This window comes from Stenella coeruleoalba (assembly GCF_951394435.1).
Source record: "Stenella coeruleoalba genome assembly, chromosome: 3".
NCBI classification, from domain to species: domain Eukaryota; kingdom Metazoa; phylum Chordata; class Mammalia; order Artiodactyla; family Delphinidae; genus Stenella; species Stenella coeruleoalba.
Genome location: NC_137148.1, coordinates 118,215,586 through 118,242,778, shown reverse-complemented (window position 1 = coordinate 118,242,778; position 27,193 = coordinate 118,215,586). Strand labels below are relative to the sequence as shown.

The following is a 27,193-nucleotide window of genomic DNA, read 5'->3' as shown; positions in this document are numbered from 1 at the left end:
GAAACTGGGGCACAGAGATTAAGAAAGTACCCCAGCTAATAAGTGGTTGGTCTAGCATCTGAACCCAATGGGCTCCAGAGCCAATGCTCTGAAACATGTGGGGCTTTGGTTTTTACGTGCAAGGTAGTGAGCTAGGTGGTATGGGAAATGCAAAGATCAGTGAGAAACAGCTACAGGGAATGAAGGTAAGACATGGCCTCAGATAATTAGAAAACAGCAAGTAACAGGAAGACAGGCTCAGCAGAAGCCTTGGCAGGGGATTCCACAGACATGGCAGAGGGCAGCACAACGTGGGAATGTGTGGTCTGAGGAATGGAGTCTCTGGTGGGTCAGATGACACACCTCCATGCACAGGGGAGAGAAACAGGGGTTGAATCCCCTGCTTAACACCTACCCCACCTATGGAATTTTCCTGAGTGTGTTATCTATTGCAGCATAACAAATGACTTTATAATTTAGCAGCTTAAAACAACAAATGTTTATTATCTCACAGCTTCTGTGGGTCAGGAATTCAGGACTGACTTAGCTGAGTGATTCTGGGTCTGGGTCTCTCATGAGATTTCACTCAATATACTGATCAGAGTGGCACACTTGTTGCAAGTGACAAACCTATACATTATAATCACCCAAAGTCCATAGTTTACATCAGAGTTCACTCTTGTACATTCCAGGGTTCAGACAAAAGTATAACCACGTGTATCCACCATTACAGTGTCATACAGGATAGTTTCACTACCCTATAACCTCTGTGCTCTACCTATTCATCCCACCCTCCCTGCTAACTCCTGGCAACCATCTTTTTATTGTCTCCATAGTTTTGCCTTTTCCAGAATGTCATAGGGTTGGAATATTACAATATGTAGCCTTTTCAGTAACACACATTTATGTTTCCTCCAGGTCTTTTCATGGCTTGACAGCGCATTTCTTTTTAGCCCTTATTGTAATTATTGCTTTCAGCCATTAAGTTTTGGGGTAATCTGTTATGCAGCAATAGATAACTCAATATTCTCCCAGAGTTTCCCCTAACTAGCCTCAGGGAAGAAAAGATATTATTTTTATACTCCCTCATTCATTCACCCAACTTAAACCCAACAGAGTATATTTGGCTTTGGACATGCTAGATCTAGGCAGCTCAAATGATGTCACAGGGCTTTGTATCACTTTTCTATTGTTTCTACTTTCCTCACTGGTAGCTCTAAGCTTTCCTGGATTTCACAGCTCAAAATTCCTGTAGAAGAAAGGTATCTCCCCACAATACCAGCATAAACCCCAAGGAAGACCTGAGTCATCTGCTGTAACAGTGAGTCATGTTTTTAATCTCAAGACACAGAAAACTCTACCAGCAGTGGCTTAAATAAATACCACACGGATATTTGTTATTTCCTTAGAGGAAGTCCAGAAGTAGAGGTCTAGCACTTGTCAAACATCAAGGACTTAAGTTCCTTCTATCCTCCACTCTACCTTCATGCTTATTGCCTCATAGTTATAATATGGCTTCCCCAGCTCCAGGCATCACATCTGCCTTCACCACAGGAAGGAAGGAAAAGGAACAGAGACTGCATAGATGAACTCACAAGCAAAAAACCTGGGGTGGGGAGGGACTCACAGTTCTTTTAGTTAGCCAACTTTAGTTCCAAAACAAGAGGATGGAAGGATGGGTATGGGTAACAGTTTAAACCGAGGCATGGAGTGGGAGGAGCCTGAGGAGGGCAGAAGGTTAGGGTAGAGAGTATTTCAGGGTTAGAGAGAGAGAGCTGTAAGGAGGGTAGGAGGAAATAAGGGGTATTGGTAACATGGCTAGCCATGCTATGATATGCTAACACAGTCAGCCATCAGTTTCCCCAGGAAATTGGTTCCAGGACGCCCACAAATACCAAAATCCATGCATGCTCAAATCTTACATAAAATGACACAGTATTTGCATATAATCTACATACATCTTCCCATATACTTTAAATCACCTCTAGACTACTTATAACACCTAATACAACGTAAATGCTATGTAAACAGTTGCCAGGCACAGAGCAAATTCAAGTTTTGCTTTTTGAGAACTTTCAGGAATTATTTTTTGAATATTTTCCATCTGAGGTTGGTTGAATCTGTGCATTTGGAACCACAGATATGGAGGGCCCACTGGTTTTCATTTAATGCTTACAACAGCTACATGAGGTCACTATTACGTAATTTCCACTCAATTCCCAAGTTCCAGATAAGAAAATGAAGAGCTGGAGAAGCTGAGTCATTGGCTTGAGTCACTCACTCAAGAAATGGATATTGGCAAGACCAGAATTTAAACCCAGGCCTTCCTGATTAGTCCGCATGCAAAATCAAGAGCCTCCAGGCTTAACAGACACCTGCATTGGTTCCCTACAGAAAGGGTAACTCTGGGGAAACAGACCCAATTAGGTCCCATGAAGTCACTTCCTGTACCATCTGAGGGCAAGTGCTGCAGACCTGAAGGTATCATCTGAAGTGTTTGGAGATTGGGATGGGAACCTCACTGTGAAACATCTGCAATCCTCAGGCTAAGATGAGATTTCTAACTGAATTTTAAAAAACAGAAAAACAAAAGACACCTACACCAACACTGAGGCCAAAGAACAAGTCCCTCTAACTGTGTTAGCTCCACCGCCCGGGCTCATCAGGGCCTCACCATTAGAAGCCCACTCTCTCAAGCTGCTCCGGAGTCGCAGCGAGGCCCAAGGAAGAGGCGAACCAAGTCACGGGAACTGCAGGATGTGGTTGCCCAGCTGACTGTGGACCACACGTGTGGTGTGTTCTCATTTCTGTAAAATACAATGTAAGGATATTCACGAAAAATCACTGAGGATGTAGTCTAACCTGTTAGCAATGATTACCTTAGGGTGGGAAGTAGAGGAGACCAGGGACCTACATTTTTCTCTAGTTCATACTGCTGCAAAGATGGATTTTTTTTTAAGGTAGAAAAAATCCAATTATATTTAAAACAAAAAAGCAGCAATAACTAGGTAAATAAATGATATCTAAAAAAATAAACTGAAGGCAGAGCCAAGCCCAGCCCTAGAGGAAGCGAGTCTGCTCTTCCTCCCGCGCCCCACCCCCAGCACTGAAAACATTGCCCCAGCCCCCGGCCTTGGGGACTGCATCTCTGGGAGCGACCTGGGACCCCCCCCAAGTCTCCCTCCTCCACCAAACCAGTCTCCAAGCCCCGCCCCCCACGGCTTTTCCGGGGCCTACACAGCCCCTGTGCTAAGAAAATGGGAGCCCCTGGCCCGCCGGGCAGAGCCCTCCCTGGAGCCGCAGCCCCTAGAAGTCAGCCCCGCGGGCAGAGCGCGGCACCGCGTGACCTGCAGCCACATGACCCACGCGGGGCGGGGCCGCCAGCGCAGTCGCTGCATCAGCCGCGGGAAGCGTCCGCGTAAGTGGGGAGCGGGGTCCGCGGGGACCCTCCTCGCGGGCGGGGGTCCGGGCGCTGCCCAGCCTCCGGCAACCTGGGGCCGGGACCCCCAGCGATCCGTTCGGGTCCCTCCCCGGGAGGGGCGATGGGATCGCCATTGGGGTGGGGGAAAAACTCCTGTACCCCACGGACCGCGGATCCGGCCACCTCAGCCTTGGCCTTCCCACTCTGATTTGACCGCAGTGCGGCGGGGAGGACTAAACGCCCTCCTTCCAGAGCGATTACCTTTGCCGCGTGTTCTTTGGGGGAAACAAGATCTGCAAAGCAAGGCAGGCCGCTGGGAGCGCCCCTCTCTGGTACTGAAAGAACACACCTCTCCAGGCCTCCACCTGCTCTAGTGAGCCAAGATGATCCCATGACCTCTCTATTTATTGAGGAAGAGTTCAACAGTAGAGTATCTAGCCAGGTGGGGGTTGTCGAGGGGTGGGGAAGGGGGGCCTGGGTCGAGCTGCAAGAGGATAGCCAACATGTTATATTGAATACTATGTGGTTTACATGCATCTTCTCATTTCACATTCACCATCATGAAATTTGTCAGGTAGGTGCTGTTGTCCCCATTTTCCCGTAAGAGAAAACAAGCTCAAAGAACTTGGGTCCTTAACCAAGGTCCTGCAGTTGATCAATGGAGGAACCGAAATTGGAACCCAGGTCTGTCCCACAGCAGCGCCTCCCGGTGGGTAGTGGAGGCACTTGGCCCAGCCTGTCAATGCTCTGTGAACTTCCCCTTCTGGGCTCAGACAGCATGGAGAGAAGGGCTTCTCCCCTCCACCCCTTTCTCCTTACCCCTTACCACTGATTCCTTTTGTCACCTACTCCTGCAGGACAAGATGAAGCTCATCATCCTGGACCACTATTCTCAGGCCAGTGAGTGGGCAGCCAAATACATCAGGAACCGCATCATCCAGTTTAACCCAGGGCCAGACAAGTACTTCACCCTGGGGCTCCCTACTGGTGCGTTGTGGGATGGGGAGGGTGGGCGAGGGCATTATGGGCTTATAAGGGGCCAGGTAGGTAGGCCCATTCAGCCAAGGGACTGCAAGGAGGGCTCTGAGGTACTGGCCCTATGAGTGAACGACTCCCCTGCCCCCGGACATACGAAAGAGGGGACCCAGCTTCCTCTGGGCTGGTTTGTTGCTGCCTGCTCCTGAAGAGTCCTGGAGTAGAAGGGATCTTGGTTAGGCAGGAAAAACTTTGATTTTTAGGCTATATCCTAAGCCAGCCCTGTCAGTCAAGTCTCCTTAACAGAATTAAGTCCTAATACCTTAAGGCATACGTTTTATGTAATGAATTAATTTCTCTTCTCTGCATCTAGAGTGCTACTAACTAAGCGCCATCCTTGGGAGAATTGAGAAGATAGTCACTCAACGCATTTTCTGTAAGGCTTAGTTAAACACAGGACCTAAGTGAAAAACAGTCCTAGTTTCTTTGGGGAAAAAATCAGAATGTTGCCTTTATGGGAGGATATTTTAAACCCAGTTTTTCAAGGCCAATGTTCTGATTCTTTCTTTCAGAAGTGGGGTGGATTTGCCTCAGTGACCAATCCACTATTGCAGGAGTCTTCAAGCTTTTTCTGTATATGGCCAAATAATAAATATTTTACACTTCACTGGCCATACACTTTCTGTTGCAGCTACTTAACTCTGCCCTTGTAGCTCAAAAGGAGCCATAGACAATCCAGAAATGAGCATGGATGTCCGCCGGCACTGACATTTGAGTTTATATAATTTTCATATATCATAATATTCTTCTGGTTTTTAAAAAGTTTTAAAGTGTAAAAACTACTCTTAATTTATGAGCTCTACAAAAACAGGCAGCAGGCCAGATCTGGCCTGTGGGCTGAAGTTTTCCGACCTCTGCTCTAGCGGTTTGTGGGAACAGTATATTCAGGTAGGTATCTGGTGAAACCACCAGCGTCTCAGACTGTGTCGGGGCTGTGCTAACATCCTGTTTTCTAACTGTGGAGCCACCCTGGGTCAGAGTCTGGGCTTCTGCTGAAACCCCTCCCCATTTCCCCATCGTCTGCAAAATTAGATCCAAGCCCCTCAGAGTGGTGTTCAGGGTCCTCCAAGACCTGGCCCCTTCCTGACTATCACACTTGAACCAGCACAGCATTTCCATATGGGTTCCTTGGAACATTCCTACTGTTAGTTGAAGCACCCTCAGGGCTCTGGGTGGAAGCCACAGAAGCCGACTCTGGCTAACTTAAGCAGAAAAGGAATTTATTGGCTAGATAGTGGAAGCTCACAGAATTGATGGGAAGGCTACACGTTTGGAAAATGGACATGATGAAGCTCAGGGGGAGGACAGGGAAGCTGTGTGGCTCAGCCATGGCTAAGACCATGTCACAGGGATAGGCTGATTATTTTGTGTGGATGGGGCTGCCACTGTCATTCATTCAGCAGGTACTTATTGAATACCTGCTGTATGCCAAGCTGTTCTAGGTGCCAGGGATACAGCAGTGAATAAAAAGAACACAAATTCCTGCCTTCCTAAAGCTTGAATTATGGTGGGAGAGACAGATAATAAACAAGTGAATTAGCAAAATATAGAGTATGTTAGATGGTGATAAGAGGGAAGGAGAAAAATGAAGCAGGGAAAGGGGCTAGAGAGTGTTTAGGCAGAGGTGGGAGTTACAGTGTTGGATATGGGGGCAGGGAAGGTCTCTCTGAGAAAGTGACATTTGAGTAAAGGCCTAAAGAGGTGAGTTAGCTATGCAGATACCTGAAGGAGAGCGTTGCAACAAACACCATGTGCAAAGGCCCTGAGGTAGAATTGCTTGAAGCAGGATTCCTAACTGGGGAGAGAGTTAGCCAGGGGCCAGGTTATATAGAGCCTTTGTTAGGACTGATTATAACTCAGAGTGAAATGAAAAGCCATTAGTGGGTTATGAAAACAATGATCTGATTTGGGTGGGGCTTTTTTCTTTCCATCTTTTCATTTTTAAAAGTTTCATGCATTCAGAAAAGCTGAAAGAATAGTACAGTACCATCTACCTAGATTCACCAATTGTTAACCTTTTGCCACATTTGCTTTCATCTCTTGTGTCTCATGTTCTGTCTGTACACACACACATACACGCACACATTTCTTATAAGCCACTGGAAAGCAAGGTCCAGAGATCCTGACACTTTACCTCTAAATCCTTTAGTACATATCTCCTCAGAATAAGGACATTCTCTTATATAACCACAATACTATTATAATACCTACGAAAATTAAAAATCATTTCATAATATCATCTAATATATAGACTATATTAAATTTTTTCCCCGAATTGTCCACATTTTTTTAGAGTTTTTAAAAAAAAATTAATCCCAGTGTCCAGTCAGGCTTCATGCATATTTAGTTTCTTAATCGACAGCAGTCCTCTTGCCTTTTTACGGGTTTTATGACTGACTTTTTAATGACACTCAGCTCGGGTTTGCTGCTCCGAGGGGAAGTCTTCCCCAAACCCACAGGCTAGCCTGTACCACAGCCGACATTACTGCTTCGTGTCCCCACTCCTAAACAGTGAGCTCTTCCAGGGTGGCTGCTCTGTCTCTCACTTCTCTGCATCCCCATCACGTACCTCTCACGTACTGGTTGCTCAGGGAATGTCATGTCAGTAATTAAGTCTGACATTCACTGAGGTGCTAATCACAGTCATTTCAATCATCAGTGTGCTGAATGCTAGGGATTCAGCCATGAACAAGACAAGACACAGCCCTTTCCCTCCTGGAGCTTACAGTCTAGGGGGGAAATAGGCATTAAACCAGCACTTAACGGATGGCAGTTGGGATTGAGCATTGGGCAGGACTTCAGATCTGATTTGTTTCTGTCAGGTCTGACAGGTTCTCCTGGTGGAGCATCCCTGATTCATTCCCGGGCGCCCTCTGGGCTTCCAGGAGCTGGGGGCTGAAGGGGGTTCATGGCTGTGGCCTCTCTTGCAGGGAGCACCCCACTTGGCTGCTACAAGAAGCTGATTGAATACTACAAGAATGGAGACCTGTCCTTCAAATATGTGAAGACTTTCAACATGGACGAGTATGTGGGTGAGTCTTGGGAGAATCGTACTCCTCCCCTCACAGGATCGGCCCAGGAGAGGACGGGGGAGGTCTCAGGGAACCAGTGGCATTTGGGGGTAGGCTCAATTGGTGGTACTGTATCTTCCAGGCCTTGGTTCACTCAGCTATGACATGAGGCTAATAAAGCTGACCTCATGGGCTGAAAGCATTAAGTGATATAACAGGTGTGGAAGCTTCTTGATCAGAGCAAGCACTTAATGAATTCCAGCATATCTCCTCCCCTGCCTCGTCCCCAACTCCATGCCATTTCTTTCCAGAACAAATGGCTGCAAAGGGGATCTGGGGTCCCATGGCTGGGGTGTGTGCTCCCCCTCACACCAGTGTCTGTGTCTGGACTTTCTCTCTACCGTTCATCTTCCAGTCCCCTTCCTGCCAAGTATACTGGGAAGGGAGCTGAGACTGGTGTCCTTTCCACTGATGAAAAGTGGCACCTTGGGCTTCTGTCACCCTCTCCACCTCCACCATCATTTTGTAATGGTTTTAATTGTGGTAAACTACACGTAACATAGAATTTACCATTTTAACCATTTTTATGTGTACAGTTCAGTGTTAAGTAGATTCACACTGTTGTGCAACCAATCTCCAGAACTCTTTTCATCTTGCAAAACTGAAACTATCCATTAAAAATCAACTGCCCATTTCCCCGCTCCTCAGGCCCCTGAAACATGCACTTTAAACACTGTTTTTCTTCTTAACTGAAAAAAATCTTTTTTTGGAAGCTCTGAGATAATTCTCTCCAACCACTTGGTGTTCCACTTGGGGTTCAGGCTGAGCAGGGTGTAATGGGGGGGTGAATGGTGAGGTGGGAGGCACAGGGTAAGGGGTGTTCTTGCTTCCTTTCCTGATGGGCCCAGCCCTCCCCCGCAGAGGCTAGCCCACCTCCAGAGGTCCAGACTGATCCTGGCCTCCAGCCATTCTCTTGTGAAAAGGAGATCAGAATGAGGGCCCAGGCCCATGGTCATGGGCACAAGGACACCAGCTCAGCTTACTCCGAGTGGCTGGGGGTGAGAGGGCTACTGCCCAAGGCTCCCCGATGGGCTCTTCCCTGAAAGTGTCTCTGGGGTCTGGGAGTATCCTGCCATCCTTGGGAGGGTGCCCTTGCTCAGCCTGGCATGACTGAGTGCAGCCATGGCCCCACAGGCCTTCGTCGAGACCACCCGGAGAGCTACCACTCCTTCATGTGGAACAACTTCTTCAAGCACATTGACATCCACCCAGAAAACACCCACATTCTGGATGGGAATGCAGCTGACCTTCAGGCTGAGTGTGATGCCTTTGAGGAGAAGATCAAGGCTGCGGGTGGGATTGAGCTGTTTGTCGGAGGTGAGCTCGACACCGCAGCAGATGTCCAGGGCAAACCCAGGGTGGCTGGAACATAGGAGAAGGGGACAAGACCCATGCCTGTCTGCAAACAGCTCCCTCTCTCTGCACCAGTGACAGTGGGGTCACTCATTAGCCTGAGGCAGCAGGGAAGGCACAGAGTGGGAGCCCTGGTGCCCTGCCCTGCCTCTGCCGCTCAGAAACTTTGTGATCTGGGGCATCTCCTCTTTCTGCAATTTGATGCCTTGTCTGTAAATCGATGGATTTGGATTTGGACTCCAAGATTCTCTCTATTCCTCAGATAAGGTTTTATGGATCAGTCATGGGACTTAGTTAAACATAATCACAGACTCATGTAGTTCCAGAAGATTCCACCATCAGCCCCTGCATGCTAAAAATAGCAATTGAACCCCAGAGAAGTTTTGTGACTTGCCCAGGGTCAGCCAGCCAGAGCAGTGGAGAGAGGGTGGGGACCTAGGGTATCCCGCTCTCAGGTTTATGCCTGTCCCTGCCCTGAGTTGCCCTCTTACACTTCCATCTGTCAAGGCCTCTGGAGTCCCCCATGGGGGGTGGGGGTGGGAGGCTGAAGTCGAACAGTCTTTGACTGCTCCAGATTTAACCCTTCTTTACTTCCAGGTGGGGAGGAAATGGCTAGGAGTGCTCATGTTCTGAGATCTTATAAACTTGGCAGCCCCTTTCCAGGCCCTGTGTATGTTTTCTTCGGTGTGACTCCATCCCAGCAGGGATAGAGAAGTGGCAGGAGAGAGAGAAGTTAGACTTGGATGATCTGGGGGCAGAAGCTTTTGGGATTGCTCCGTACTTAGCTTTCTGAGGGTGGCAGCAAGTTAACAATGTCTGTGTGTGCCTCAGCTAGAAAAGAGAGGGGAAGATCATATGCTTGGTTTTCAAGGATTTTTTTCAGACCCCAGGTGGGGAAGGAGAGATTGTCCGTTCTTGAAATCTTGGATCCCTGGGACTGACAGGGCTGCCCTGTCTCTTCTGGGCAGGCATTGGCCCTGACGGACACATCGCCTTCAACGAGCCGGGATCCAGTCTGGTGTCCAGGACCCGTGTGAAGACGCTGGCCATGGACACCATCCTGGCCAATGCTAGGTTCTTTGATGGAGATCTCGCCAAGGTGCCCACCATGGCCCTGACGGTGGGTGTGGGCACTGTCATGGATGCTAGAGAGGTAAGGGCACAAGGGGGGCTGGACTTGGCTTTTTGCTGTTAATTTCAACTATACAGGTACCACCTGAATCCATTTTATTAAAAATGAAGACATTGTAAATAAGGCTAAAATCCCAACTGACCCTATCACTGCCGTCCTTCCTCTCTGGAAGTAACCATTCTTCCCAGTGTGAGGTGAAACCTTTTCAGCACTGACTGCCCAGGAGGCCACAGGCTCCTGGTCTCTGCCTACCCAGCACCACTAATATCAGAATATGAATTTGTACCTGTCCAGGTACTGAGAGGGGCCCTCTGGTTCCCTGCAGTTGGTGGAGGCCACTGCTTGAAGGGAGCTCCCCCTGCAACCGCAGGATGCTTGTGGTTATAGCCCTGTGCTCAGGGAGTCATAAATGTGGAGAAGTGTGATTGAAATAGTGTCTTGAACTGAATTGAGTCTTTCTATAGAAATTTGGGTATCATTTGAATTTTTTGTAGTTCCAATTTCCTTACTTTCATTAGAAGCATTTTCTCTTCCTTTCTGATATATTCAGTGGGAAGCAGCTACAGACATTTTAGCTTTAGGTTTCTTTGCCCAAGTCTGTAAACAAACATGTAAATCATTGAAAAAGTTTCCCTGTCTAAAGTGATTTTTTGTGAAATAAGCAATGGCAGCAATTTCTGTTGGGTAACCTTGAATCAGTACCTAGGGAGGTCATTCTGCTGTTTTTGGCCTTGCATCTTATAAACACTACAGTTTGAGGGCTCTTCCTGTGGTGTGCAGAAAGGACCTGGGGATGGAAATCTGGAAATTCTTTTTTTTAAAACGAGCTCTGGGGTCCTGAACAAAGAGTCACATTCTTTCTATGCCTCTGTTTTCTCATTTCAAGAAAGGAACAGTAAATCCTGCTCACAACTCCATGGCAGAAGTGAATTACAATGAAAGGATATCTGGAATGCTGAGTTCTTTATAATCACTTTCTGGCACTTAACATTCTTTTTTTTTTTTAATTAAAAAAATTATTTATTTTATTTATTTATTTTTGGCTGTGCCTCACGGCTTGCAGGATCTTAGTACCCTGACCAGGGATTGAACCCAGGCCCTCGGCAGTGAAAGCAAGGAGTCCTAACCACTAGACTGCCAGGGAATTCCCACACTTAACATTCTCGATATTTTAAGTGTTGAGGGGAGTCTGTGCCTGTTTTACTTAAACAAGAAGCATTACTCCAAGTCACATGAGCAGGTCTAATACTCTGAACTGAAAGTGACCAGATTAAGGGGCAGCTTTATTGGCATTCAACCTTAGCAGCCACACAGATAACTCTCACCATTGCTTCCAAGGCCTCCCCGGAGGCGCAAATCAGGACCCGTCTTTTTCCAGTTTGCCACTGTGGAAACTCACCCAACCTAGCGGCCCCGGGACCCAGTGTCAGAACCGTTGGGATAAGGCGTGGGCCTCTGTTTGTACGGCACATCTGCTCCCAGGGCACTTTCACGGTCATCATCAAAGGTGCCAGGAGGCACTATCATGTGGTGGTCAAGAGCATGGACTCTGGGTTAGAAATGACCTGGGGCAAGTTACTGAAACCCCCATCACAGAGTCCACTCCCTTATCCTAGAATGTGGGGATAACAGTGCTCCCCATCTCAGGCTACTTGTGTGACAGAGCACACAGAGCGTGGAGCAGCGTGCCACGTGCTAACGACTTACAATGACACATAACAACAACAGTCCTTACGATTGTCCTGGGTGGCCACCAGGATTCAGGTGTCTAGACTCCCCGTTCCGCTGCTGCTTCTCCTCCATCACAGGCTTGTTTTCTGATCCCCAGGTGATGATCCTCATCACGGGTGCTCACAAGGCGTTTGCTCTATACAAGGCCATCGAGGAGGGAGTGAACCACATGTGGACCGTGTCTGCCTTCCAGCAGCATCCCCGCACGGTGTTTGTGTGCGACGAGGATGCCACCCTGGAGTTGAAAGTGAAGACCGTCAAGTATTTCAAAGGTGAGGGTGGGGTGGGTCAGGGAGTAGGTTGCCAAGTTCAGGTGTGCCAGGAGAGAGGAGTGGATCTAGCTTGCATGCTCTGGCCACTTTGACAACTATGATTTTAATAAAATCAAACCCTCCTCTCAGAATACAGTTTTCTCTTCCATCCATGACTATTTAAGGGTCCATTTCTAGAGACCTGTTTGCTCTGAGGAGGAGGAAAGAGAATGAAATGAAAGTGGTAGTTCAAGGGCAGTTTGGTAATCTCCTTGCAGCGATACTGAGCCTCAGGTTTTTTATCTTTCCAGATCTTGTACAGGCCTTTTCCTTGTAGTCAAGGCACTGAACTGTCATGCACATCTTTTTTTCTTCTACTTAAAGCGGACACTCACTGCTTTAAATAAACTTATGGGAAAATCCTCATTTACTGAGCAGGCAAATTAGGAATTTGTTCTTTGATGAAAAGATTTTTTTTTTTTTTTTTTTTTTTTTTTGCGGTACGCGGGCCTCTCACTGTTGTGGCCTCTCCCATTGCGGAGCACAGGCTCCGGACGCGCAGGCGCAGCGGCCATGGCTCACGGGCCTAGCCGCTCCGCGGCATGTGGGATCCTCCCGGACCGGGGCACGAACCCGTGTCCCCTGCATTGGCAAGCGGACTCTCAACCACTGCGCCACCAGGGAAGCCCAAGATTAACCTTATAATGGCCAACTCTCCTAGAGACGAATTTATAACAGTCCCATGGATTCTAGCATTCATTAGGAATAACAAATTCTTTTCCTATTCTTAGGGTGTTTATCGTTTGGGCCCACAGACGAAAGATGATGAGTATCAGTTCTAGGACAAAATTTGAGAGCTCCTGGATGTTACTGTTGATAATCATGGAACTCTGCCTCTACCTGCATTAATGACTTTTGTTTTTAATTTTTTGTAGGTTTAATGCTTGTTCATAACAAGTTGGTGGATCCCTTGTACAGTATCAAAGAGAAAGAAACAGAGAAAAGCCAGTCTTCTAAGAAACCATACAGTGATTAGCCTGTGCTAATCCTAGTGCCAAGTACCTCATTGGGACAGGCAGGTCTTTCTGGAAATTGTCTTTAGGAGGACAGAATTGTATTTCTTTAATCTAGTACGGTTACCCCAGATAAGTGGGTGAACTTATTATTCTTGGCTATGCAGCGTGGAGTCCAGTCATGGAGTTTAGCTACTTGGTTGTAACTTACTGTTAATCAGAAAAAAAAAAAAAAAAATCACTCCATAATTTTGATGTTGGCCCGACTAGGGGTTTTTAACTTTTTGCTCTGTCTCTGACACTGTTCACGTGTACAATACACTCCTGCTAGTAAGTTCTATCATTATGTGCACTGATTCTCAATTGGGAGGGAGTTAGGGGCTTATGTATATGGGACAAAACCTCTTTGGAGAGTCCTGAGAGCCCCTCTTGAGCAGGCCTGCCCCTTATTTGGGAATCACTGTTTTAGATTAAGGAACAAACACTCTTAATGTCTAGAACCAGTATAAGGAAGCGGTCCCTCTGGTCAGTAACAAGTGCCATGGGAAGGAAACTATCCCTTACTTTCTTTCCCCAGTTTTTACTGCTCTTTCAGTTGGCCTTTCTGTGAACTCAGAGGACTCCTTGAGGGAGGATTTGGGTGGGTAGGACTAAGAAGAAGGCTTTTGCTGATAAACTCAGAGCCTCAAGGGGCCCAGCCACGTCAAACTCCCCTCCATCAGGGACCTTCCAGCACCAGGAGGAAGGCGGAAACGCTTTTCCCACCAGAGCCCTGTGTTTTGTTCCAAGGTCTCACTGTGGCACCTCTCATACGTGCTCTTTCATAAGTCCACAGGGCCAGCAGATACTGTCAAGTTCAGCGTTGTGTTCAGTCAAGGTGATGGAGCCAGGGCAAGCAGCTTAGTTGAGTTAGAAACAACACACGAGTCACATGTTCTACATCCCTAAGAGCTGAGTGCCAAGAAACATACCAACTGTTTCTAAAGTTGCCTAATGTCCTTTCCCCACTGAAAATACCCTGCCCTTCTAACCCTCCCAGGTTCGTGTGGCATGGTCTGATGTTCCCAGAACATCAGGAAATACAGTGCTTTTGCTCCTTTATCCTTCACCCCTTGTTCACAAGCTGTCCACTGCTCTGCCTTCTTTTACTCCTCTGCCTTGATGGTTTGGATGCTGCCTCCTCCTCCCTATCTCTGTGCCCATTTGAAGCTGCTGCTGCCTCTATTTCTGGGAAAGACCTTTCGGAGCCTGGCTCAGGCCTCTCTTTAAGTGCTGTGTTTGGTACCAGCATTTCACCTTTAGCTTTTATACGTGATTGTGCTGTCATTCTGTCTTAAGCTAATGGATCAATGGACTTGTTTACAATATTTTCTATTAAATCCAGTATTTTCAAGTAAGATGTGTTGTTTGTGGACTTCCACCCCCAAAGGTCAGAAGCTGGTTTGGGTTGATATTTATGTATTTTGAGAATAGCCAGCGAGCAAAGCTTCATACTCACTCCTCACAGCAGCTCGGCAGGAAGTCACAATCATAGCAACTGTTGATCTTCTTCAATCACCCGAGGGGAAAATAATCAAAATATTTCATAAAAATGAAGTGCCTGTGTGAAAAAATGGTAGGAATGAACAGATGAGCAATAAAGTATCCGATTCTGGCTCTACTTGGCGTCCAAATGAAGATATGACTGTTAACTAGAATAAGGCAGATTTGTGACCAGGAGGGATGTATCAACTGCAAGGTATGGAAGACAGGTTTATGGTTTTTTTTTTAGTTAAAAAAGTCAATATAATGGAACATCTTGGGTCAACGTAACCAACTGAGGTATAAGTAGAAGTTGAAAGAAGGGTTTACTTTTTTAAGAACTGTATTAAGATAACTTACATTCCCATAGAATTCACCTGTTTTAAATATACATTCAATGATTTTTATTAAGTTTATGGAGTTGTACAATTCCTCACCACAGTCCCTCTCTATCATCCCCAAAGCTCCCTACTCCTACCCCAGCCCAGGTGACCACTCATCTACTTTGTCCCTATAGATTGACCTTTGCTGGACATTTCATATATAAATGGAATCATACAGCAGACATCTTTTGGATCTTCTTTGGCTTCTTTCACTAAGCATAATGTTTTTGAGGCTTACCCATATGACATGTAGCAAGCATCCATTCCTTCTTATTGCTGAAGAATATTCCATTGTATGGATATACCACATTTTGTTTATCCGGTAAAGAAGGGATTACATTTTAAGTACATATGTTAATAGGAAAAAAATCATATTAGAACGAAATGAGAAAGGATTTAGTGATGACAGCTAAGCTGGAGATGTCTGTATGAACTCAGGACCTTAAAAAGATCTGTCATGGGAAAAGAATCTTAAAAAGAGTGGATATATGTATATAACTGATTCACTTCACTGTACAGCAGAAAGTAACAACATTAAATCACCTATACGCCAATAAAAATTAAAATAATAATAATGATTAAAAAAAAAAAGATCTGTTTTTCCCAGGCCAGTTTCCCTGGTGGCCCAACAGCCATGTCGTCCTGCTACAACCAGCTCTTATGCAGATCAAGTGGGATGTATACTCCTGGGCCAGACTGGGCCTCTGATACCACTCAGGGCTTCTTGGAGAGGAGAAATTATATGTTTTGGGGGCAGGGATCACAGTGGGCCTGGAATATCTTGTTCCCAGAAAACAAGGATGCTTTCAAAAATGTCCGAGGCAGTACTGAGAGGACAAAGCAGCCTGTTTAATGAGACTCCTATTGGCCAGGTTGTGACAGTTTGATCAATAAAGAAATATTAAATACAGCTAAATGAAAGAAGACATACAGATGGCCAAAAAGCACATGTAAAGATGCTCACCACCACTAATTATCAGAGAAATGCAAATCAAAACTACAATATCACCTCACACCAGTCAGAATGGTCATCATCAAAAAGTCTACAAACAGGACTTCCCTGGTGGCACAGTGGTTAAGAATCTGCCTGCCAAAGCAGGGGGCACGGGTTCGAGCTCTGGTCTGGGAAGATCCCACATGCCGTGGAGCAACTAAGCCCATGCACCACAACTACTGAGCCTGAGCTCTAGAGCCTGTGAGCCACAACTACTGAGCCCACAAGCCACAACTACTGAAGCCCGCGACCCTAGAGCCCGTGCTCCGCAACAAGAGAAGCCACCGCAATGAGAAACCCGCACACCACACGAAGAGTAGCCCCTGCTCACTGCAACTAGAGAAAGCCCACGCACAGCAACAAAGACCCAACGCAGCCAAAAATAAATAAAACTGATTTTTAAAAAAAAGTACAAACAGTAAATGCTGGAGATGGTGTGGAGAAAAGAGAACCCTCCTACACTGTTGGTGGGAATGTCAATTGGTACAACCACTATAAAGAACAGTATGGAGGTTCCTTAAACTAAAAATAGAACTACCATATGATCCAGCAGTCCCACTCCTGGGCATAATATCTGGAGAAAACCATAATTCGAAAAGATACATGCTCCCCAGTGTTCATTGCAGCACTATTTACAATGGCCAAGACATGGAAGCAACCTAAATGTCCATCGACAGGAATATTACTCAGCCATAAAAGAAGAACAAGATAATGCCATTTTGCAGCAACATGGATGGACCTAGAGATTATCATACCAAGTGAAGTAAGTCAGACAGAGAAAGACAAATATCAAGATATCACTCATATGTGGAATCTAATTTTTAAAAATGATATAAATAAACTTATTTGCAAAACAGAAACAGACTCACAGATTTCAAAACCAAACATTATTATCAAAGGAGAAATGTTGGGGGGAGGGATAAATTAGGAGCTTGGGATTAACATACACACAGTACTATATATAAAATAGATAACTAACAAGGACCTACTACATAGCACAGGGAACTCTACTCAATATTCTATAATAACCTATATGGGAAAAGCATCTGAAGAAGAACGAATATAAGTATCTGTATTGATAAAACTGAATCACTTTGCTACACACCTGAAACTAACACAACATTGTAAATAAATCAACTATACTCCAACAAAATTTAAAAAAAATAAATAAATACAGCTAAGTGGAACAAATTGAATCTATCTGTAAAACCCCAAGTGTGACACTCAAAAAGGAAATGGTAACATTAAGTATACATGGAGTTGTATAGGAAGTTGTTCAGGAAGGGTGGATGGAATGTGCTTAAATTTTCATTACATTTAATAACAACAAGCAGCATGTTGACATAAATGGGTGTCACCTCTCCTATTAAATACGTCTGTTTATAAAGAACAGATGGATACAAGAGTCTAGCCCACTATCTACCCGCCCCTATCTATGGCTTACTCCCTTACTTCCTCAGGTCTTTGCTCAAATGTCATTTATCAGAGAGATCTTCCCTGACCCTCCAATATAAAGTAGCAATGCTGATTCTCCATCCCTCTCTGGGATAGTTTGTGATGCCTCCTTCCTGGGAACTAAAATCCCTACTGTGCTGAGATGCTAGTGAAGCATACGTAAGTTTCCAGTAAGACATATTGTGATAGAATCCTGGGTTATGAAATAATGGGTAAATAAAACAACATAGTAATTTGGATCTCAAGGGTGCCCTTAACACCAACTATTTTCCCCTAGTCCATTCGGTCTACTTAGAGAGACCTAATTCATAATGTCTCAAGACTCTAATCCCTTTTCCTCCAGTTCTTCTCTGAGCTGATGACCTTGAAAATAGAAGCAATCGGAAAGAATTTCCACAAGTTCCCACCATCACATACACCCGCCTGCCAGCCCTGCCCTCATTGTTTGCCCTTTTCTTGTCACCCTCTGTGCACTAGATCCCATCTTCTCTTGCCTCCTTGAGGGCATTGCTCCAGCAAGACTCTCCTCTCGCACCTACAGCATCAAACTCCTTCTTTCCTGGATCACCCCTACCAGAATACAAAGCAAGCTTTAAAAACAAATCTCTTTACCCTGTTTGTCCCCTCCTGTAATAGCTTCATTCTCTGATACCCTTTTCAATAAGCAAAATTTCTGGAATTACCTATACTCCGGCTCCAATCTCTCTCCCCTAGTTCTCTCTTTATTCTGGTATTCCCATTATGCACGTTACACACCTTTTGCAATTCTCACAGTTCTTAGATATTCTGTACCTATTTTTCTTTCATTCCTTTTTCTCTTTAAATTTCAGTTTGGGACATTTCAAGATATTCACATATCTTCAAGTGCAAGATTCTTTTCTCAGCTGTGTTCAGTCTACTGATGAGCTCATCAAAAGCATTCATTTCTGTTACAATGTTTTTATTTCTAGCATTTCTTTCAATTCTTAGAGTTTCTTTTGCTTACTCATCTGTTCTTGCATGTTGTCCACTTTTTCTGAGACCTTATCATATTAATCTGGGTTATTTTAAATTCCCATTATGATAACTCGAAAATCTCTGCCACGTCTGAGTTTGGTTCTGATGCTTGCTTTATCTCCTCAGATTATTTTTTTCCGCCTCTTAGCATCCTTGTAATTTTTTATTGAAAGTTGGACACGAGGTACTGGGTAATAGAAACTGAGATAAATGGGCCATTAATGTGAGGTTTTATGTTTATCTGGCTAGCAGCTAGGCTGTGTTTTAATGTCTCCTGTAGGTGTCAGATGCTTCAATTTTCTTCAGTGTCTTTTGTTTTTGTCTCCCCTGTTGTCTTTGGGTTTCCCTAGAAACTCCTTAAAATAGAGGCTGTGTCTTGCAACTCTTTCAAGAGCTGTAATCCACTGTTATAACACTGGAGCCCTATAGATGATATAGTATTAGGGAGAAGCATTCTATAATCTTATGGTTAAATCTGCTTTATTTTACTGGGCTAGAATCTCTGGGCTGAGACCTACAGAAGTTCCTTAGCCTTTTTTTCTCCCCACTTACGTGAGCAAGGAAGGCTAGAGAGGGCTCACACCATCCAAATGCCCTTCCCCTAGATCACAGAAGACTCCAGCAAAGTAATTTTCCTTGAGGGCAGGCTTCTGCCTGGAAGCAAAGCTCTGGGTGTATTTCCAAATGGTTACTCCTCCCACCCCACCCCCACCTCCTGGGGCCACCCGTTCCCCCAACAAGAGGGGATTCCTCTGCCATCTTCACAGTGGGAACATGATCCAGCTCCTGGAGGTAAAACCCACAGAAGCCTGGGGGCCCCCTAAGGAAAACTCCCAGGAGTTTTCTTGTTCCTGTTTTAAGTTGTAATAATTTGATACTTGTTACAAATTGCTCCCTAGAGTTTTAAACTCTCAAATGAATCCACACTCAGCGCCCTAGCAATTCATTTAAATCCTAATTATTGCCTCAAGCAACTTTGACTTTGGGTGAGCTGATCTGTGTTTTCTGCATTTTCCTGTCTTTCTAGTTTTTGTGGAAGTTTGCCCTGTGACCTCAGTTCTCTGATGGATCGAAGAAAAGCTGATTTTCAGTTTGTTCAGCTTTTTTTATTGTGAAGATACCCCATTCTTTCTCAAACACACTCCAGATTTTCACCTCCCCTCCAGGGAAACAGCACTCGTCAAGGCCACCAATGACCTCTACACTGATTGCCAAGTCAGTGCTCAGAGCTCATATTATTTGATCCATTTGCAGTACCTGACAAAGCCGACCCCTCCTTCCTTCAAATTTGACATGGCTTCCAGGACATCACACTGTGCTGGTTTTCTTACCTTACTGGCCACTCTCAGTCTCCTTTGCTGGTTCCTCCTCATCACCCTGAATTCTTAGCATTTGCAGTGTCCCAGGGCTCAGTCTTTGGACCTCTTCTCTCTTAAAACTCACTCTCTTGGTACTTTCATCCAGTCTCATGGCTTTAAATACAATCTATACATTGACTCCCATATTTATATCTCCAGCCCGAATCTCTCCCTTGAACCCTGGACTAGAATATCCAACTGCCTACCGAACATCTCCACTGAAATAACTATCAGACATCTCAAACTCATCTGTCCACGACTCAACTCCTGATCTTCACCGGCAAACCTCTGCTACCTATAGGTTTCTCCATCTCAACTATTCAAAAAGACCTAGAAATCGACTGTGATGCCTCACCTTCTCACATTGTATATCCAATCTATCAGCAAATCCTATTAGTTTTACCTTCAAGGAAGTACAGAATCTGAACATTTGTCAAGACTCCAAGTGCTGGTACACTTGTCCAAGCCATCTGTACTTTTCACCTGAGTCACTGCAGTAGTCTCCTAATTGGTCTGTTTCTGTCCCTGCTCACCCTGCTCCCCTGAAACGTTAAGTCAGACCCTATCACACTTTGCTCAAAGTCCTCCAAAGGCTCCCATCGCAGAGTAGAAGCCAAAGTTCACCCAAGGCCCTATGCAGTATGTAGCACCACCCACTCCCATCCCACCTCTTAAAATTCTCCCTTCCTCAGCCTGCTTAAGTCCTTACTGGCTACCACACGGTGCCTGGAGCCCTCTAACATGCTCCTATCCCAAGGGCCTTTGCCCCTGCTGTTCCCTCTGCCTCGACTCTCTTCTCACAGGTGTCCACAAGGTTCACTCCCACACTGCCAAGCCTTTGTTCAAGTGCTATGTTGATGAACTCCTCTCCACTCTTTAAGATTCCAACATCACTCTGCTTCCCCTAACACCTTATTCCTTCTCCCAGCTTCTCTCTGTGGTGCTTATTTTCTGATAAACCATATGATTTGCTTAGCGTCTGTCTCCTTCCACCAGAATTTAAGTTCTACAAGGGCAGGGAGATTTATACCTGCTTTAATCACTGTTACATTCTCAGCACCTAGAAAAATAGTAAGGCCCATTGTGAGGTGTTCAATAAATATTCGTTAAATGAGTAAATGAATACTAGGAAACGCAGTAGGTTACAAGAAGTGGAACAGGATCGAAAATAAGATACACACCTTTTAAGTTTATATGCATTTAGGTTATATTAATATTAGTTTAGTTTGTTGATTCAATGAAAAAAATTAAAAAGAGCCAAGGAAAAGCAATAACTGTGCTGACTTTATACTTACCAACTGTGGCATCAGAATCTCACTAAATTTTCAATGTGCACAATATCCTCCAAAGCAACCCCTGGCTCTGAGAAATATGGGACTACTTGGAGTGGTAAACCTTTGGGCTGCCTGAATAATTGTGCAAAGAACAGGCTATGGGTGCTGAAAGTTGATAGTACCATAAACAGCTTTCTGACCACAAACTCTCAACCTGGCCTGCAGGCCGATGTTTTTTTTAATGAGCCAAAGTTCAGGGAACAGACTATTTGGCTACTCTTACCAGTATGAGAGGGCACCACAGTGTTACAATTCCTTGTCTTACTTAGCAGCTTCAGCTATAACTTAATTTCTTTACTTCAGTGGTTGCAGGCAAGTGCTACTATCAGGAGTGACACTTTAATGTCACATCACAATTGGATGCCAACTATGGTTCAAATAGTTTTAAGTGGCCTTACAGTTTTTGGTAATACTGCTATTCCTGCCTTGCTTGTCTCATTTGATGCTATTCCACCTACCAAGGTGTGTAACAGACTATAATGACACACAATGAGGAAAATTAAAATCCCAGAAATAAACCTGTTTCTATAACAAAGTACACTCCTGTCATAACCAGTTATTGCATTTATAACATGGGAACTGTTGCCACCTGCTGGTGGTGCTTATGATAAAATTAATACTTGGTGGGCTCTCCAAAATTCCAGTCAAAATTTTAAAATTCCCTTCTAAAGCAGGCAACCACATGAATGGCTTTATGATTATCATATTTGATTAACTCCAATTTTTTTCTCTGAACAAAAAAGCAGTAAGTATATTAATGAAATTCTAATGTAAACAAGAACCCTCTACTACTAAAAAATGACTTTGCTGACAATGCTATAGGTCTGGGAGTACGGCTGCCAAGTGTTTTCTCCCTTACCCATCTCCTCAACAGGAAGGGATGTAGCCACTAGATGCTCACTCGTTGGATTCAGTATTTAGCTGAGGTGGCAGGCTAATCCTCTCACACTAGTGCAGAGCCTCCGAGAGTTCAGATGACCCACAAGTCTGATCAACTTGTCCAGTGTTTAATGATTTCCTCATGAAGCTGAGCAGGAAAATGACCATAACAGGCACACAGCCTAAAACTCCAGAGACAGCCAGTGTTCTCAAAAACACCTGATTCAAAGCTACAAAAAGACCTCAATCAAGAAAGAATTTCAGGGACTTCCCTGGTGGCACAGTGGTTAAGAATCCAACTGCCAATGCAGGGGACACGGGTTTGAGCCCTGGTGCAGGAAGACCTCACATGCCACATAACAGCTAAGCCCATGCGCCACAACTACTAAGCCTGCACTCTAGAGCCCGCAAGTCACAACTACTGAGCCTACGTGCCACAACTACCGAAGCCCGCGCGCCTAGAGCCTGTGCTCTGCAACAAGAGAAGTCACTGCAATGAGAAGCCCACACACCGCAACGAAGAGTAGCCCCCGCTCGCCACAACTAGAGAAAGCCCACGCGCAGCAACGAAGACCCAACGCAGCCAAAAATAAATAAATAAATAACTTAAAAAAAATTCAAAGGAAATTAACAGCAATTCATAGAATGAAATTTCAAATTTCCAAAAATTATACTCATTAGTAATTAATGTGTGCAAAAAATTTAATTGTGTGCCATTTTGCCCTATCAGATTGGCAAAAATAAGTTAATTTTAAAATAAAACAATAATTTTAAATGCTGGGGGGAAAAAGGCCTTCATGAAATGAAGCTAGATACACAAAACTCTTCGTTCTCTCATATACTTTCTTGATAATACCAACATTCCACAAACCTATTTATTTCACAGGTCATATAAGGGGTTACCTCAATCTTCCATTTTACTCAGAGACAGAAGTACTCTACCCAAAACTATACCATCTTAAAATTAGCTCGTAACTCATGCCTCAAAAATAAGCCCTATTGTCTTTGTGAAAATTAAGGGGTGAAGATTTTGTACCTAAGGAAGAAACACTCAGTTGAACAAACAAATCTTTAAGACTAACGACTTGTTGTGTTATTTATTTATTTATTTTATTTATTTATTTTTGGCTGCGTTGGGTCTTCGTTGCTGCGCGCAATCTTTCTCTAGTTGCGGCGAGCGGGGGCTACTCTTCGTTGCGGTGCGCGGGCTTCCCATTGCGGTGGCTTCTCTTGTTGCAGAGCATGGGCTCTAGGTGCACGGGCTTCAGTAGTTGTGGTGAGTGGGCTCAGTAGTTGTGGCTCACGGGCTCTAGGCTGCAGGCTCAGTAGTTGTGGCTCATGGGCTTAGTTGCTCCGTGGCATGTGGGATCTTCCCGGACCAAGGCTCAAACCCATGTCCCCTGCATTGGCAGGCGGATTCTTAACCACTGTGCCACCAGCGAAGCCCACGTGTTTTTTAAAATCATGGAGAAAAACCACGCCATTTGTTTCACGAAACTAAGGCTTCTTTCCTACTTCCAATACCTCATCAACATAATGTACAACAGCCTAAAATAAAATAATCTCTAGCAACGTCAACTAGCCCATGAACTAATAAAGAGCTTCTGAGTGGCTAGTAGTGAAAGATGAATTGAACTCCTATCCAGTCACTGAGAAGAAGCACTCTTCTCAAGTATGTACTGTATAATTAGTTGTTTTAATTTCCATTTCTTATCTTCAACTTATTCTTTAAGTTAACTTTCGTTCTTATATTAAATGTGCTGAATCGAAGTCCATGTAGTTCAAACAAAATATGGGTTCTAAAATCTAAGTTCAGTCACAAGCGGAGGCGCTGTACTATGACTTTCTTCTGCTCATTTTAAGAATATGTGTTATATACCATATAGTTTTTAAATGTGACCAGTTGCCTTGGTGACAGAACACAGAGCAGCAACTCTGCTTTAATTATAAGACAATTTTTAAATAATTTTTATTTTTAAGATTAAGCATCCTCATTGACAATCCAGAAACAGTCCATGCTCTTTGGATACACACACTTAAAATGGTTAAAAGTGATTCACCAATTTTCAATGACAAGGTATGAAAAAAGAACATGTTCACAGCTGCAGAAGAATTCCTCTGTCCTTTTTTTCCAAAAATCTTATTTTGCTACCAAGCCACTCACCAAACCACAAGGAAAGACAATTTTTCAAAAAGCCAGCAAAACCCAGAAACAAGGATCTAGGTATCAAGCCAAAATTATCCCCTGAAACAGCGCTGTTGCCAAAAAAAAAAAAAAAAAAAAGGATAGGAAGACAAATTTCCATAGCTCATTAGAGAAGCCCTTTAAAAAGAATTCAGAAAGTTAGGACTGGAACTATGGTGGTACAGTGTTCAAAACGCAGATAATTAAAGTTCAGTTTGCGGGCTTCCCTGGTGGCGCAGTGGTTGAGAGTCCGCCTGTCGATGCAGGGGACACGGGTTTGCGCCCCGGTCTGGGAAGATCCCACATGCCGCGGAGCGGCTGGGCCCGTGAGCCATGGCTCCTGAGCCTGCGCTTCCGGAGCCTGTGCTCCGCAACGGGAGAGGCCACAACAGTGAGAGGACCGTGTATCGCAAAAAAAAAAAAAAAAAAAAGTTCAGCTTGTTCGTCTTGGGAACGTATTAGGCTTTCTCCTATCCCAGCAGAGGAAACAGAAATATGAGCTGCTGGAGCTAATATTAAAATTGTCCTTACCAATGAAAAGCAGGGCAAGAGTCAACAGAAAGAATGCTGAACAGAAGACAAGTTGTTCTGAATCTAGGCTCTACTGCCTAGAAGAAACTGGTAAGTTGAATAGGGCTGAAATTCTTCTGAGCCAGTATCAATAAATTCTAGACTTGGCTCAAAACCAGTGGACTATAGACCACTAATAAATATATCAGGTGACCCACAGTGTTTGTGGTATCAAAAAATATTTTTAAAATTATCTATAAATTTCTATTCTGAAAATCAGATCAAAATGACACTGGGCCAGCCAATCAGTTATAGAGTAAAGGGCTTCCTCCAAAGAAAATTTAGCAGTAATTCAGGTTGGAAAGAATGTAACATGAAGTGAATAACATCAGGCTCTCGGTACAATTTTAATAAGGCTTCTACCCACCCCAGTTGTAAGCAGTACTACTGAGGGAGCTCCCACAGAATGTCTTAGAGGGATGTTTCTCAGAGATAAAAAGGACTATAAGCTTAACTCTTGACCCCTCTCTCCTTACCTAAAGCTTGGAGAAGAAAATAAATATTTAATTTTTAACTACTCAAAGCTTTGGGCACATTGTAATACTAATATTTTCTAGTTTTCATTTTCGGAACCTTTGGCTTAATATTTCCTCAATCATGTTGCAATGAAAAATGTCTGAATGTGCCTTAATCAGTAGTACCACATGAAAATATCAAACTTGTTCTTCCATATCTTCTACACAGGAAGAGGGAATCAATGGTACCCTAAATATCCTGCGAAGTTACTCTGTATACTTGACAAAAGATTAGGGCAAACCATTCCACTTCCATATCTTGAGCAGCAGAAGTTAACTAGTCTTCAAACTCATCTTCCCAAATAACTCCATTAACATCCACAGCATGGAACAACCTGGAAGCATAAAATAAGGTACATTTTAATACACCTGATAGAAACTGAATATAATTTCTTTCCTTTTCTCAAATATACTTTCTGTACTCTTCTGATAACATCTTTGTATATCTTTTCCTCTCCTTTAATCATTCCACTGGTGAGGGCTGAAATATGGGTCCCTTAAAGTTTATAGGAACAGGCCTTTTAAGGATCCAGACAACTCTCTAGGACCAAGCATAAACAATAATGGGAGATGGGTATCACGAAACTGATACTAAATGTGTACAATATGTGGAATAAGCCAAGACTGGAAAATTCAGGTGGTCTAGAAGCTGAACTCATTCAAAACACTATAACTTTATTACACGCTAATCACTCCATCCTCTCCATCTTCACTGTCCTTGCACTCTCCATCTATAGAATATTTTTCAGTTGCCAATTTCTTTTCCTCCCCTTATGTTACTTAAAATTTATGCAATTTTCAACACTATATTTCCAATGGTTCATGGGAAGAGCCTGTTTCTTCAACTTATCTTATAGTTTCATAACACCAATGATTGATTGTAGGTATTCCACAAATGTCTATTAACAAAGATTATCAGCTGATGCTGAAATTGGAGCTGGTGGAGAACAAGATATTCACATTGTGCCAAGGAATCACCCCACAGATCACTTACTAATAACAAAAAGAGAAACCTTACCTTTACAGTGGAACAAATGATAGAACTGAGCATCATACTAACAGTGAGACAGCCTGACTTTATGGATCTGATGTGGTACAACATGAAGTACATCACCCCTTATTAAGTATTCTTGTCAAAAATGTTACTCTAAATCTAGTCAAACAGTCTAGAGCTAACTTCCACTTTACAGGAAATAGAGAGGATAGAGAAACAAACTCAAAGGTACCATGGAGAAACAAAACTCCAGAAGGTAAGAAGTTATACAGGACAACAGCCTGGACTCCTCAAAAAGTCAATGCTCCCCTCAACACAAACAAACAAACAAAAAGAAGGTGGGCAAAACTTTTCTCCATAAAGAAACTAAAGAGACAGAACCAAATAAAGTGACTGAACTTGATTAGATCCTGGTATAATAAAACAGCTTCAAGAGATATTTTTAGGGATAGTTGATAAGTCTTAAATATTTTATTATATGATAGTATGCCATTGTTGTTAAATTTTTTGCAGTACTGTCGTTATATAGAAGACTTTTCTTATCTTAGGAAAGACATGTGAAAGCATGTAGAGGGACTTCCCTGGTGGCACAGTGGTTAAGAATCCACCTGCCGATGCAGGGGACACGGGTTTGAGCCTTGGTCCAGGAAGATCCCACATGCCGCGGAGCAACTAAGTCTGTGTGCCACATCTACTGGGCCTGAGCTCTAGAGCCCGTGAGCCACAACTACTGAGCCCACGCGCCACAACTACTGAAGCATATGTGCCTAGAGCCTGTACTCCGCAACAAGAGAAGCCACCGCAATGAGAAGCCCGCGCACCGCAACCAAGAGTAGTCCCCGCTCACTGCAACTACAGAAAGCCTGCGCGCAGAAATGAAGACCCAACGCAGCCAAAGATAAATAAATTAATTAATTAAAGAAAAAAAGCATATAGACATGAAGCATCATATTTCCAACTTAGGGTCAAGTAGTTCAGCAATAAATTTAGAAAACAAATATGGCAAAATATTACCAATTGTTC

General features: G+C 44.1%; 2 protein-coding genes across 11 annotated transcripts in view; one reads left to right on the top strand and one right to left on the bottom strand.

The window, feature by feature from the left end:
* Positions 1 to 3,179: 3,179 nt before the first annotated feature.
* On the top strand, positions 3,180 to 14,467 carry GNPDA1 (glucosamine-6-phosphate deaminase 1). Of its 3 annotated transcripts, none has more exons than XM_079917263.1 (7): positions 3,180 to 3,397; positions 4,258 to 4,387; positions 7,366 to 7,467; positions 8,641 to 8,823; positions 9,828 to 10,012; positions 11,820 to 11,994; positions 12,909 to 14,467. In XM_079917263.1, the coding sequence occupies exons 2-7, from the start codon at positions 4,264 to 4,266 to the stop codon at positions 13,007 to 13,009; spliced, it is 870 nt and encodes a 289-aa protein (XP_079773389.1). In that variant the 5' UTR covers positions 3,180 to 3,397; positions 4,258 to 4,263; the 3' UTR covers positions 13,010 to 14,467. The 3 variants fall into 3 exon arrangements, with proteins under 3 accessions (XP_079773389.1, XP_079773390.1, XP_079773391.1); XM_079917264.1 differs by lacking the exon at positions 3,180 to 3,397 and adding an exon at positions 3,437 to 3,732; XM_079917265.1 differs by lacking the exon at positions 3,180 to 3,397 and adding an exon at positions 3,824 to 3,842.
* A 7,945-nt stretch (positions 14,468 to 22,412) lies between these two features.
* Positions 22,413 to 27,193, bottom strand: part of RNF14 (ring finger protein 14) — a 44,777-nt gene continuing 39,996 nt past the window's right edge. For 4 of the 8 annotated variants that reach the window (XM_079918823.1, XM_079918824.1, XM_079918821.1 and 1 more), the window contains one exon: positions 22,423 to 25,511. In XM_079918823.1, coding sequence (XP_079774949.1) covers positions 25,454 to 25,511 — 58 coding nt within the window. In that variant the 3' untranslated portion in view covers positions 22,423 to 25,453. Of the gene's footprint in view, positions 25,512 to 27,193 lie in introns of all 8 variants that reach the window. The other 4 variants (XM_079918826.1, XM_079918825.1, XM_079918820.1 and 1 more) reach the window with 4 other exon arrangements.

Bases quoted from the DNA above. Each gene is read 5' to 3' on its own strand.
- GNPDA1 (XM_079917263.1), top strand. From the start codon at position 4,264: ATGAAGCTCATCATCCTGGACCACTATTCTCAGGCCAGTGAGTGGGCA. The intron at 4,388-7,365 runs GTGCGTTGTGGG...CCTCTCTTGCAG, and splicing joins CACCCTGGGGCTCCCTACTG to GGAGCACCCCACTTGGCTGC. The intron at 10,013-11,819 runs GTAAGGGCACAA...TCTGATCCCCAG, and splicing joins CTGTCATGGATGCTAGAGAG to GTGATGATCCTCATCACGGG.